Source organism: Parus major, chromosome 3 (genome assembly GCF_001522545.3).
Source record: "Parus major isolate Abel chromosome 3, Parus_major1.1, whole genome shotgun sequence".
NCBI lineage: Eukaryota > Metazoa > Chordata > Aves > Passeriformes > Paridae > Parus > Parus major.
The window spans coordinates 14,621,373-14,635,967 of NC_031770.1; the positions used below are offsets into that span (position 1 = coordinate 14,621,373).

Here is a 14,595-nt window from a genome sequence, read left to right on the forward strand (position 1 = left end):
ATGCTGTCATTCCTTGCAAGGCTTGGGACCACATTCTGACAGCTACATTTCTGATCCTTTGTGGAGTGTTTTTTGTTGAGCCACAGGCCCTGGGGAGGAGATGCAGCACGTGGCACAGTTTGCTGGCTCTCTCTGTCTCCCTGCAGTGCCACTCTGGCTGCACCTGCACAGGGAGAGCAGGTCCCCAGGCAGCTCTGGATGGGGTCAGGTGCATGCAGAGAGGTTTAAAAGCTTGGACTGCCCGCTGTCAGAGGCATCTGGGAACAGCCACACAAGGGAAGCCAGCTGGCACGCTGAAAAAAGCGACAATCTCTGGTCTGAAGTCCAGAATGGTGAACGCTTTCCTGAAGTTTTGTGCACAAAAAGAAAGGGGCAGCACAGAAGATATTTCAAAAGCTCAGTGTGAATAAATTCATGCTGCTCAGGGTATAAAGCAGCATCATCAGGTGGGCACAGACACACTTGAGGAGAGCTGCCCCACTTCCTGCCTCCCCCACAGCACGGTCCAGCAGCAGGCTGGAGATGGGACCAGACTGCCAGTGATGTGCAGCAGCCCTCCCTGTGCACATCTGGCGTTTGCCAGAGTCCACAGCAACTCACAAGGGAACAGTTGCCTAATTTTTGGAGAAAGAAAGAACATATTGAAGCCAACCCCTGTGTGAGCGCATTGCCCTGACAAGCACTGACTTTTCAGTGCGTGGCAGGACGGGGTGGATCAGCAGGGGAAATGTTCTCTTAAGCACAGGCTATTTATTCTCAGCTTTTCCCTGGGCTCTCATTGTTTAGCACAGCTCTTTTCAGCTTTCCAACTGTCCCCACGAAGACAGAACGATTACTACATCCTTAAGGAAACTGCCACAGAAATCCAGCAGCTCAAACCAGGTGCCAAGGCACCTTTTGCCCCCCAAGAGAAAAAACCAAACACATTTTCTCACCTCTAGGAAAGCACTACTCACTGCAGCTGGAGGAGCAAACACGACCTGTCATCTGCTTTACACGATTGTTTCCCTCAACCACAGGCACTGCTGCTGGCTCAGGTGACACCGAGTCAGGAGGGTAATTCCAAGCTGCCACTAAAAATGATCAGGAATTGCCACTTCCCTCTTTAACAGCAGAGGTTCATCCCTTGCAATTTGACTGTCAAAGCAGCACGTGCAGGGATGTATCCACCCCAATGCAAATAAAAAGACACACATGCATAAAAGAAGTGCTGCAAGGTGCTCCCCTGGGTACAGGAACAGTGCAGGAGCTTGGCAGGAACAGAGAGAGGAAAGGCAACAGGCTGGGAAAGGCAGCTGCAGGGCTGGGAGAGGAACAGGAATATCTGAGAGACAACTGCTAACAAGGTTTTTTTCAGCAAACAGCATCAAGAGCCAAGTTATACCTGCAAGGGTTGCAGCCATCTCAGGAAGATGACAGCATCTCTCCCCTGTATTTTAAGGCCTCAGACTCCTGAGGCTGCTTCTTATCCTTCTTCCCAGGTCAGCAAGAAGCAAAGAATTCAATGCATGACCTCACACTACTTCAGATGCAGAGCAGCAACTGCTCTTTGGTGATTTTTCAAATAAATCTGCACCGCTGTAGAATAGCAAGACCAATTGTCTCTCTGCTTTGTAACCAGAGAAATTGCTCAGCCTGTGTAGTGGCTGGGTGTTCAAAAACTCATTAAATTAATGCCATGAAAACCAGTTTGAACCATCATCATAATCTCACACCAAACTGGATGAAACTGCTCACACAATCCCAGACCTCAGCAATGAGCTCTCCCCAGGCTTCTCTGCATCTGGAAAAGTCAGACCATGAGCACTCCAGTCACTTCCAGGGTAGTTCTCAGCCCAGAACATGCACTGAGAGCCAATGCAAATCGTTGTGCTTTGCAAAGCCAGGCCACAGTTGTCACCAGCGGGGATCTGAAGCTCTCCAAGGATTGAGGGTCTCCTCAAGGCAGTGTCAGTGCAGTGGGCAAGAACTCACCTCAGTCCCATTCCTGACATTTCTGATTCCAGAACCACCTCAGCTCCAGCAGAGGAAAGAGACACAGAGCCACTTGGTGACTGCATTATTTGAGGTGAACAGGCTCCAGCTGCAAGCTGGAACATGAAGAGACTAGTCCAGATCTGGCAGGCAGCATTCCCTGGATTTGTGAGCTTGATCCCTGGAGTCACCCAACCCTAAATGGAGCCTTCGACCACAACCCAAGAGGTAAACCCACTTTCCCATCAGGCTGGCTACCAGGTGCTCCTGATCACTAAAAAAGGGCAGTGAAATCATCAAAGGAAAATTAATTCCTTCAGTGTTTGCTTTTGTTTTACCCCATCTAATGCAGTTTTCTTCATAAAGAGCCTTCTAGATGAACAGTAACAGCAGACACCAAAAAGACAGCATTCAGTGCCAAGCTTTCTGAGGTGAGTGACCAAAGAGAACCTTGCATCTTTATTCAAGGCTAACAGTACATGGCCTCACCCCTCCTCAACAGCCTCGTTAGTTCCTTTTGAAACTTTGATAATCTTTGAATCTCTGGCACAGCTCTGTAATAAGCAGACAAGTTGTGGAAATGCTCCTGCCCCATAGGTACATTTCTGAACAAAAAGCTAAATTAGAACTAGCAAAAATAGCCACCCCGCCTGCTCACATGAAATCACACTACCTGTAACCCACTTTGCAAGCAGCACTGACATATGGAGACTTAACCTTGCCTGGTCTTCTCTTGCCTATATCCAGCAGCAGAGGGAGGGGGAAGTGTAGTGCAAAAGAGAAAAACAGTTCAAAAGATTAGTTTTTAAATCTTGTTAACTTGCACCCTTCTTCCTAGAGTTGAAGTGCATGAGAAAAACTGAATCTTCTTTGCTGCAGATACACAAGACCCTTTCTGAAGCACACAGAAGGTGCTGCCCAAAGCTGATCCATCACTCCTGGATAACACACAAGCACCTTTAACCCTGACAGGCAAATCTGGCCACAGAGAACACCTCTATCAGCCTCCACCTGCAATACAAAAATAAAAGCAGCCTGTCCTCAGCACACCACAGACACACACAACTGATGTACTGCATCCAGGAAGGAAAGAGTGGACACAAAGAACATAAAGGGCACTGAGGGAAGCAGAGAAGTGGCCCCTCTTGTTGGTGGCAGCTCAGTGAGGAACTCCTTGGCTAAACAGACACCTAAAGTGCATGCAGGGTCAAAGGGAAAATAGAGAAATTCCTGGAAGAGATGATCTCTGATGGTCTTATGCCTGTTCTCTTGGTTACATGGACAAGACATTGAGCCAGCAGCATCTTTGCTCAACCACAGGGATCTCAGCACACACAGGAAGAGGCTGTCAGTACCTGCCATTCCAGTCCCTCACAGGAACTGCAACACCTAAAGCAGTTTGATCCAACATTTTTGGATACTTTGGTGGTTAAAACAATCAAAATTGCAAAAATATACACTGTTACTTTACAACAGATTCTTTTAATTAACACGCTTTTCCAGACCATGCATCATCAACTGTGCTGTTTGTACATCCAAATCTGTTTTTGTCTTTGTAACCAGAATGCATTTTAATTTCAAGGCCAGAAAGGTGTTATGCAGTACCCCAATCTCTAACAAGCCTTTAGTGTTTCTGTTAAGCATATCTAGCATGTCCTAGTCCTAGTCCTGGTCTATGTACAAGCATTACCCAATGGCAAACTGAACATCACACCTCTTTTGGACTATTTGACCACTACAACACATTAATCCCTGACAGAGGGCAATAGCACAGCTTTCACAGCAGCACTGTTGTCCCCAGCACACACCCACTGATGCAATCTCTGAACACAGCAAGAGTTTGCCTAACATCTTCAGCATGATTTTATTTCTATCAGCACCTGCGACAAACACCTTTTCCCATTAGTCTTTCAATGCTGACAGTTTTAAATATAAGTAGTATTCTTCAGTTACAATTTAAAATCCTAAATTTCAAGGAGAAAATAAAACTGTACCAGCATGCTTTCAAACTGTCTCAATGAGAGAACATCATCAGATAAAAATCAATGTATTCTTACTTTGTTGACAGCCTTCACTAATTATGTCCAGCTTAAATGACTTCACCCCAGCCTCTGCTTACATTACAAAAGCACAACTCAGGCAGGAAGAGCAGGCCTATAGTATATTTGACTCAAGCATTTCCATTCACATAGCAAACAAAAAAAAAATCCCCTCACACCCACCCACCTCACCCCCTCCTGAGCCCTGTGCAGGTACACACGCAAAAAAATTCTGACAAACCACAGAGAAACAACTGATAGGAAGAGACCAAAGATTATGGAGTCCAACCCTTAACCTAGCACACTGCCAAGGCTGTACTGTCAATTCCTCCAGGGTGGTGATTCTGACACTTCTCCAGGTGGCCTGTTCCATGGTTTGACAACCCTTTTGGTGAAGAAATTTTTCCCAATTACCCAATCTAAAACTCCACTGGTGCAATTAGAGGCTGTTTCTTCTTGTCCTGTCACGTGTTATTTGGGAGAAGAGGCTGCCCCTTTCCTGGCTACACCTCCTTCCAGGGAGTTGTAGAGTGATACCTGAGCCTCCTTTGGTCCAGGCTGAGCCCCCCAGCTCCCCCAGCTGCTCCCCATCAGGCTTGTGCTCCAGACCCTTCCCCAGCTCCACTGCCCTTCTCTGGAGTCTCTCCAGCCCCTCAGTGTTTGCTGTGGTGAGGGGCCCAGAACTGGACACAGCACTCGAGGTGTGGCCTCACCAGTGCCCAGTACAGGGGGACAGTCACTGCCCCAGTCCTGCTGGCCACACTCCTGCTCATACAGGCCACGTGCCATTGGCCTTCCTGGACAGCTGGACACACATAAATGGATTTTTTTCTAATGGAGCACTAACACAGCATTAGTAAATCTTCAGTGAATTAATATAATTTCATCAGACAAAAAAGAATGGTCTAGGACAAAGATTTTGTGTATGCATTGCTGCTTTCCAAGGCTCTGGCAGTTGTTTGACACCTCCACTGTTAGACTTTCTAGCACAATTCTGGTAAAGTACTACACATTTTGTTTGTGCAGTCAACAACTCTCAATATGAAAAACAATTTTATTGCAAACTTCTAAAAGGACAAAATGATCCCAACTAAAGCAGAAATCTGGCACATAATGTGCTCAGAATTTTTTACAAAATAATTACAATCCAAGAAAAAATGCCTACATAAATCAGTACACGTATCATAAAGTATAAAAGCTACAAGACAAGAAAATTATAGTTCTTTCAATACAAAACATGCTTCAAGAGCTGTATCCTGTTCTTGCACATTTCATGATGTAACTTTCGTTCGGGAAATTATTTCATTCACAAAACTGTTCTTCTTTGCCAGCACATCATTTCTCAGCTGTTTCAACTTGACTTTGATGTCTTCCTCTGACATATCTGTCAGGGGCAATGCTTTCACTTGACAAAGAAAATCCTGAATTATCTTTTCACCTTCCTGAAATGGAGAGAAGAGAAGGAAAAAACCCAGAAAAGATGTTTAGATAGCAAGCAGGAACTTTCCAAATTCCCTACAAAGTATTGCTCATCGGCAGAAACTCAGTGCAGGCAAAATTCATGGTGATGTTTGTGCTTGCTATCAAGTTCTGAACACCAGAACAAATCACTTATGCTGGTACCAGAAGTTCTTTTTCAATGCATGAGCAAAAAGCACCAGTTGATCAGCATAAATAGAGTATCTAACATTGTGATCTTCTGTAAGTGTTCCACATTTAATTCCAGTGTGCAGCCACATGAGGTGAGGACTGCCAGCAATAATAGCACCAGAATGGTCATATTTACCCAAACTAGTTACTTTTAGAAGGAACTGTCAATCAAAAGCAATGTTTCAATATGCAAAAGGGAAGGACAAATTGTAACCAAGCAACTGCAGAGTGGCCGTCACCAAGGAGAACAGATGATAATTAAGCTTTATGCATATGCTTTTACACAAACAGGCAAAGTGGAACTTCTAAACAATCTGACTTGAATAGCAAGAACAAACATTGCAACGAACAGTATTCAGAATCCCTGTGTTGGAAACAATTAGTCCAGAATGCAGAAGTTAGTCTAGTTGCATTGTAGAATTCTACTGAAAAGTTTACTTAGTTTTCCTCTTATCACTTAAGACCGATGCAGTAGTTTTCAGTGCAGAAATTTCCAAAATGTAATAGCACCCCTTTCCCTCTACACATGATGTTAACCAAGGCAGACAAATTCTCTGGATGAGACATCTAAAGCTCTGCCATTCTATTGCCTAGAGGGTTTATGGAATATTATGTATTACTGAAACACTCAAGAATAAAACATGATACCATATTTGTCACAAATGTTTGCTATGTCAATTCCATTTACACCAACTGAGGACCATGCAGCCAGGTCCAACTAAAAATTTCTTCACCATGATGCCTGACAGAGGAAAGGTAAAGTGGAGCAACTGAGGTTAACTGAAGGGAGAGCCTTCTGGTAGTAGAAAGCAGAACAAACCAGAGATTGTTCATTTAAAGCATCAGATCCACTTACTGAGCCAGGAACAACAAATGCAGTTGACCTCTGAAACTGAAAATAAAGTAACAGGTAACAGCCTCTGTCCAGATGAAAGGCTTTTTTAAATGTAGGAAGTGTTTTGGATGTGGACTAACACTTCAAGGCTTCCATACACTGGAGCAGCAGGGAGGTTGCCAGAAGGAGATAAATGTGGTACAAGGCTGTGGAGTTTCAGGCTGACTGCTGGGACACAGAACTAAGCTCTGGAAGCAGGTTTGTAGGCACGCAGCAAGGAAGACCCAGACATGACAACCAATGCAAGCCACAAAGCAGCAGCACGTGGATTTCCCAGGAGGCTGCCACAGATGCCACTGTCAGGACTCAATCCAGCAACAAACAAGATGACACAGGATACTCTGTAAAGCTTCCTGCAGCCTTTGTTTTCCTTTACAATACCTGCTAATGAAACTTCTTTAAAGAAACTTTGCTTTATGGCACCTGTTAATCAGACATTCCAAGCACTGACTGCCCTGTTCTTTGATATGATCAGCTTCTGAGATGTGACAGCTCTGATGGGACATGGAATGGCACAAAGGAGAAGGCTGGGCATTCAGCTTTTCTCTGGTCTGAACAGATGTGATCACACTGGGCTCTAAGAACTCAGCACCAATGAACGCTCAAGTAAGGGGGAGCAAAACCAGGTGTGACCCAACTGCAGAGCCAAGAATATTCTACACAATGGTAACAAAAGCTGTATCTTAAATCTATGTTTTCTGACAAAATTCTTGCCTACATTAACTTGAAATTAATCTAAATCAAACCCACTACCCCTGAACATCTCTTCAGCTCCTAAAGAACATCATAGCCAAGCCATTTTGTTATGGAAAAATACATTACAGGCAATTATCCTCGAGCTTTGGGGGAATCTGAATCCTTACAGGATTTTGTTTCAGCTATTCAAATTTTAAGAATTATTTCTGATAGCAAACCTCTCTTTCTCTGTATGATTTCTTGGCTGGTGGTTCTCCTTCAGATTCCTTGGACTTGCCAATATTTTGAAACTCCTCCAGCTCCAATGCCTTCTCTCTTGCACTTTCAATCACATGTTTTGGGAAAGCTGCCAACTCTGCTACATGTATTCCAAAACTCTGGTCACAAACACCTGGATGGAGAGAAAAAAACCCAACAGTTAAGAATTCTCAGAATATAATATGGCTACATAGAGTTTATATGGACATGCTTGTACAAGCTCTCTGTGTGTGACATTATTTGGTTCTCCTCAACACTTTCTGATTCACCTTTTCTACTAAAAACGCTAACACAGAATAAAGAATATGCTCTTATTCAATTAAGCTCTATTAGAGCAGTAATTGCAGAGCTCCAGAGTGCTTCAAGGAGAAATGGAAAACTCTTCAGGCAGAGAGAATTTCCCCCTAGTACTTGAATGAAATTGAACAACGATTTTTATTAAAGTGTTTTGGCACAGTCTGCAGAATATAATAATTTACATGTTTTTAATAGGTATCCCTGACATTTACTCTATACCTATATAAATACATATATGTGTCTTTATACATAAATATTAAAAATGTTGTTTTCTCAATAATCCCTCTCCTCCTTTGCATCTGTACCACATAATTCCACAGTCTCCAGGAGTCATCTTATTAATTAATACAAAATCTTTCAACTGTAACTTCACACCTACTTCAATTAATACGGTGTTTATAACGTGTTTGAGAAAAGTCCTCATAATTGCTTGGAATATGTAAATTATACACAGTTATATAAAACAATTTTCACTTCAGTATCAAAAGGCCTCTGATAAAATCTATCAACTCTTATTTGTTTACATTATCATAACTCCATTTGTCTTCCCACAGATATTACTACATCGTTTTAATTCTGGTCTCCAGCAAGAAGTTAAGAATAAATTAATTACACTTGCAAAATGACAGTTTGTTTTTTTAAACTAATCATCTATTAAATACTGGGTAACCAAAGAATAGGTGAAGGAAGACTTATCATTTAGACTTTTCCTGTTTAATTAACCCTGTAATCTCTCTGATTTCTTAAAGGAAATTAACACATTTAAGCAGAAATTAGTCTTCTTGATTTTGTATTAAAAAGACACACTTCCCCAGACCCAGAGCTAACTCAGTCCTCAGCTCAGAGAATCCTGAGTAGAGGCCTGAAGAACAGCACTTCATGTGTCTTCTCTTCTGGTGACTTTGTCGCTTTTGAACCACGAAGTCATGGTTGAAAACACTGTATAAAAGCTCCATGTCATGCTTTTCAGGTTTATTTATACATTTCAAATGACATCAAACCTGTTACTTGTTTCAAAACACAGCTGTATGTGAGCTGCCTATACACACATCCTTGATGGAGCAATACAACTCCAATATCATTCCAAAAGGGAAAAGAGCACAACACTAAATGCAAAAACTTAGGTGAAAGATGGATATCTGACTGGAGACCAGATATTTAAAGATGAAGATTTCATGGTGTTGTATTTCCTCTGACAGAGGTTTAACTAAATACATAAAAAATACTGTGTCTCCATGCTCAATAACACTTCCAAGAAAATGGATGGAACAAAAAGACATTGCATGTACAAGGAAAAGATGTGTATGACTAAAAATGGCAAAATTAATTGAAGTAAAATACTAAACTGGGCTTCTACAGTTTTTATCATGGCCAGAATGGCTGAATTAATACAGATTTTAAAAACAAAAGGAGAGGGTTGAAGAAAGAGAACTCACACAACTGTCTGGGGAATTTTAGGGGGTTTTATTGTACAAACTGCTGTTCCAAAGGATGTAGAAGGTAGGAGGTTTTAATATAGTGTATATTGATTCCCTCCTCAACCAACTTGCTCAAAACAAAGCACCTAAAGATGGCTTGTTTGCAGATCCTGTACATCACCAATTCCTGCTGCACCAAACCCCTGGGTTTCCATGTACACTTCCAGCAGTTTATGACTATTTCTCTTCAGGTCCAATGCTACACTAAATCACCTTCTAAGCACCAATTTGAGCAATGCATTCAGAGGTCTATGAAGCTTCACTTTGCAGAAGGAGCTCAACATGTGCTGGAGAAGATGGGAAACAGCAAACTAGGAAAGAACCACAGACACCACCTCTCCACTGGGACCGGCTGGGAACCAGGGCCACCACAATTCAGGGTAATATTCAAGCAAAAACTGGGCATTCCCTGGGAAAGTGCACCCACAGAACCCATTTCTAAGGAATAAAGATCCCAAAAGACAAGGACAAAGAGTTTAAAGGTACAGGGCTGTGGCAGACAGAACTAATCCACCCAGCTTTGAGCAGACTCTCAGCAAAGCCAGAGGAGAGCAGTACTTCTGCTCCTGTGATTCCCCTTGCTCAGAGCAGTCTCCCAGGCTTTACGGGAAAGTACCCAAAATCTAACTGCAAGATTATAGCAGAGGGCAACACAAAATTAGAAGTGGTCATACATGTAATCTAAGGGCAAGAAATGAAGTGATTTCATGGATTTAAAACCAGAAGAAATGAGTAAGAAATAGTCAATTAGTAATGTCATAGGAGTAAAACCAGCAAGGTTATCAGATCCAGGAGATCTACAGTAACCCTTTTCTACCCATTTGAGTGTTATCTAACTCATTCCTCCGCTGTGGAACTCTGAAGAGAAAAATTAAGAGGTACACAGAGTAAGAAGGATATTCTGCCCACATTTCAAATCAAAATCTCAGTCCAAAGGTTGCCAACCAGACTGAAATGTTCAACTGAGAACAATTCGAAATCTCTGTAGAGTTCACAACTAAATTAGAATGCCATAAATGGGCACACCTTGCAAGCCACAGTTACAGCTCTGCTTTATTTAGCAACAAATAAAGGCTCTTGCTGAAGGGAGCAAAAACAAACGACGAGGGATATAGAGAAGGAGGAGGAATAGATGAAATTTATGCCTAATTAAAAATTGTTTAATACTGAAAGAAATAACTGGATCTACTAAAAGACTTTAATTAAATACATCTAACTGATCTTATACTAACAAAACAGGCTACTTGTTGTTTCATTATGATGCCATTTGCAAAAAAATACCCAAATGATTTTTCCTTCATCAAACTACTGTATAAATTGGGCAACATAAGACTAAGTCTTATTACAATGAAATAGACATTAAAAACTGTCAGTGCATAAAAGGTGCATTCATTTCTTTTAAAAGAACAATTTAAGAAATAAAAGTCTCTTTTATAAGCAGATTAAAATGTCTGTTTTAGGAAAACAGAAAGTAACCTTCTGGAACCCTTCTCTGTTTTTAAAAAAGAAAAAGGGAGCAACTCAAAAGCATCAACTTGAGTGGCAGGAATAACCTAGAAAGCTTAAGAAACAATCATCAGTATCATGACCTACTGTGCTCAGACACGGACAGAGCTCCTGTCACACACACTATGGACAGATAACAGTATATATATATATAATAAACACCAAGCCTGGAGTATGACACGAATTCTGGCTGAGGGTTTTCTTCTATTAAGATTTTTCTTTTCTCTCTCAGGGCAAAATGAAGTTGAGACACGGCCTTACCTTCCTTGACTCGATAAAGCATCGTCAGTGTGTCATCACTGGTCAGAGCAGTGACATGGAGGTTATTTACTGTTGGCACCTGCTCAGCAAGAGCTGTGAGCTCATGGAAGTGTGTAGCAAACATGGCAAACCCACAGATTTTGCTGGCAATGTATTCTGAGATAGCCCATGCTAAGCCAAAGCCATCGTAGGTAGAGGTTCCTCTTCCCAGCTCATCAATGATTATCAGGGAGTTTTCAGTTGCTGTCCTAAAAACGCAAGAACATTTGTTAATTGTTTGGTAGCAGCATGAACTCTGGATACTGGAGTATCACAAGTTATGCCATGGATGCAGAGCATGAAGAGGCAAAAGACCCTTCTTATTTACAAATATAGTGCAGACACAGCATTGCACAGATAATTCTAAATTAGGTTCTTTATCCCATTTAGACTTTGGCCTCCTGGTAGCAACTCTGTATTGACCACTGGAATAAACTGAAGGCTACTTCAAGAACTTATGTACCAGCTAAAAAGAACTTGAGATTCTTCACTAAGACTCTCCACAAAAGAAAAATCTTAAATGCATCTCTCTCAGAGCTTCTCCTTTCTCATCAACCCCAACCAACACAATCAAACAAAAGCACAAGACTTGCCTGAGGATTGAAGCAGTCTCCAGCATTTCAGCCATGAAAGTAGACACTCCTTTCAGCTGGCTGTCTCCTGCTCCCACCCGAGCCAGGATACAATCCACAATGGTTATTTCTGCGGACTCACACGGCACAAAACACCCAATTTGGGCCATAAGAACAATCACCCCTGTCTGTCGGATGTACGTGGATTTTCCCCCCATGTTAGGGCCTAAAGAAGAAATTTTACAAAAATTACTTTTAAAAGCATCATCCTTTTACAATTCAACAGTTCTTTTAAAGGAGTACAGGCTCTAAATTAAAACAAAGAGGGTTTAAACTTATTACTCTCTTGCCAGAAAAGAGCAGCAAACTTGTCTAACGGGTGCAACAAGTGACTCCAGGGCTAACAAGGCTTGCTTGTTTGTCTTACTGAATGTTCCTTTTTCAAAGGAAAGGTGATTAGAGAACATTAGGGGCCTTTGTAAGTTTTGGAACTTTTCAAAAGTATAAGCAGTCATCTAAAACACGTGTTCATACCTAAAACTGATAAGCTTTAAATTAAAAATCATCAGTATTTATTTCTGCTTAAGAACCGTAATAATTTGGTTTCACCTCAAACAACTATTAAAATTTCTCTGCAAAAATGTAACCATTTAGTAACAGACCAGGTACAAGCTAATATGTGACTCAGAATCAGAAAACCCAGATATTAAGTAGTTAATTGTAACTGAAGCACAAATGAAATAAAAAGTATTATCCAGAAAACTGATCATGAAAACCAATCTTATGCTTCTGCTAACCAGAAAAAGAAGTATGTTACCATGCATTTATTCAGATTTTCAGTTTTTCTTTTTATGTTAGAAGTGCTCATTAATCATTCCCTAATTTCAGATCTTTGCTACTCAGAACGTATGTCAAGGACATCTGGATGGAAATTAAGATTCAATTAAATCTATAAACACTAAAAATGTTTTCGTGTGTAGTAAAATTATCTTAATTACACCAGAGAAAAGGGTAAAAAATGGTACAGTCATTGAAACATGTTTTGCATTTAAAATCAACTTTAATACTTCACAAAGAAAACACTAACAAAGAGGCTGCTTAAAATCTTGCCTACAAAAATGTGGCTACAGTACAAGTGATGCCTAGTAGAATTTTCCAGATCACTTTAGAAGAGCCAAGATTTCCAGCACCTGAGGTTGCCTGGCTTGTGGAGTTACATTCACTGAGGCCTTACTTTATTTAAGGAAGGACTAATTTATTTTCTTCTACTGTCCTAGCAGCCTCTCTTTTCTTCACAAATGACTCTTTGATTATTTTGAAAATTATTTGATTATTTGAAATTAGTGATCACCTTCTCCAAACGGTGCACTACAACTAAAACCACAATAACCAAGTCCACTACTATTAAGTTTGGATGATGAGAAATATCCCTGTATGTACAGAAACATGTAGAATATCCACAGTTGAAGGTAACATTTCACATGAACATTGTGGACACTTTTTAAAAAAATATAACCAATAATAGCAATAAATAATAGTTTAGAAAGACCCTCCCTTCTTTTCCAGAGCTAAATCTTATTTCCCACGCAGAAAAATGTGTAACTCAGTAGCTGCTCAGTAGCTTGATGTAATTGTTTGGACAGAATTTTATTAGGTTGCTGATCTGTTTTGCTTGTTGTTGGTTTTCCTTTTTAAAAATACATCATTATTGGAAACACTCGAGGCATTTATAAATAACAAACGAAAAAGAGAACAGAAATATTTACCAGTAATAATGTGGAACATCTGCTTGCCCTTCTCAAATGTAATGTCATTGGGGATGAAGGCCACCTCGTCCTGCACTTCGATGCAGGGATGCCTGGCACCTTTCAGCACGATCCTGCCCTGTCCCTTGTCCAGAATGACGGGCCGGACGTAGGGCACCGGGGCTGCGTTCGACACGTGGGCAAAGCTGACAATGGCATCCAGCTGAGCTATCACATCATTCATCGTCTGCATGGGCTCTGCATAACCTGGTTTGCATTGAGGAGATACAAATTCAATGCCATTAGCCATTCTGCTCTTGCTGAGAAGGTACCTTGAAGCCTATACTGAGTCCATCAAGTTAACTCATCTGCAGTAACAATTTCCTTCAAGATGAAAGGCACCGCCTGGGAGAGTCTAGGATGCAATCCTAAAGTTGTCATGCCTTGAATACCAAGGATACTTCTTGAGACCAAGAAAAAGAGGAGGTTATTGAATATCTTCATGTTGAATATCTTCCCTCATCTGGAAATCCAGTAAGTTTCCTTCCTGAATAACACACTGCATTCTGATGCTCATGCAAGCAAAGACACCAGAGACACAGCACAGACAGTTCAGACACAGCTGCCATCTATGTTTGTGTGAATGCTGGGAGGGAGAGGTCTGTCAGATATAGTGCCTGTGACACCAGGCTAGATGGCTCAGCATCCCCAGTACCAGCCTTTTGACTTTTGGTGTTTGGTTTTCTTCAGTGAAAGGGATGAGGGATTAGAGTCTATGGCCCAAATTCCCCAGTGTCTCTTCTGCTTTTGGTGAAGGACAGTAAAGAATGCAAAATACATGGAAATAATTTAGGAAACCAAGAATTTTTATTGCCATATAAAAGCAATGACTAACTTGATCTTATATTGCATACCAATGTTCTTAGACCTCAGGTCCCACTCCTTCAGTTGTCTGTTGTCCTTTACCTCTTCTGCTGTTTGGGTGAAGATGCCCAGAGTCAGGGAGGTAGGTGGAGGATAGATGTGGCCTTTATTGTCTTATTTTTGTTCCTATTTGTGGGATTAGCATTTGCACACACCTCATCACTGCACATTTGCAGCAATGCCAGGAAAGGGTCTGGCGACAGAAGACAATTCATTTTTCAAACTTTCAACAGCTGTCTGAAAGCCACACTTCACTTTTCT

At 41.4% G+C, this 14,595-nt stretch overlaps 1 protein-coding gene across 1 annotated transcript in view; it reads right to left on the bottom strand.

Moving 5' to 3' along the window:
- Positions 1–5,047: 5,047 nt before the first annotated feature.
- The window catches only part of MSH2 (mutS homolog 2), a 44,654-nt gene continuing 35,106 nt past the window's right edge, over positions 5,048–14,595 (bottom strand). Inside the window, exons 12-16 of the mRNA XM_015622875.2 lie at positions 13,432–13,677; positions 11,687–11,891; positions 11,055–11,302; positions 7,473–7,645; positions 5,048–5,455 (exon numbers count right to left, since the gene is read on the bottom strand). Of these exons, the coding sequence (XP_015478361.1) occupies positions 5,285–5,455; positions 7,473–7,645; positions 11,055–11,302; positions 11,687–11,891; positions 13,432–13,677 (1,043 nt within the window). The 3' untranslated portion in view covers positions 5,048–5,284. The remainder of the gene's footprint in view (positions 5,456–7,472; positions 7,646–11,054; positions 11,303–11,686; positions 11,892–13,431; positions 13,678–14,595) is intronic.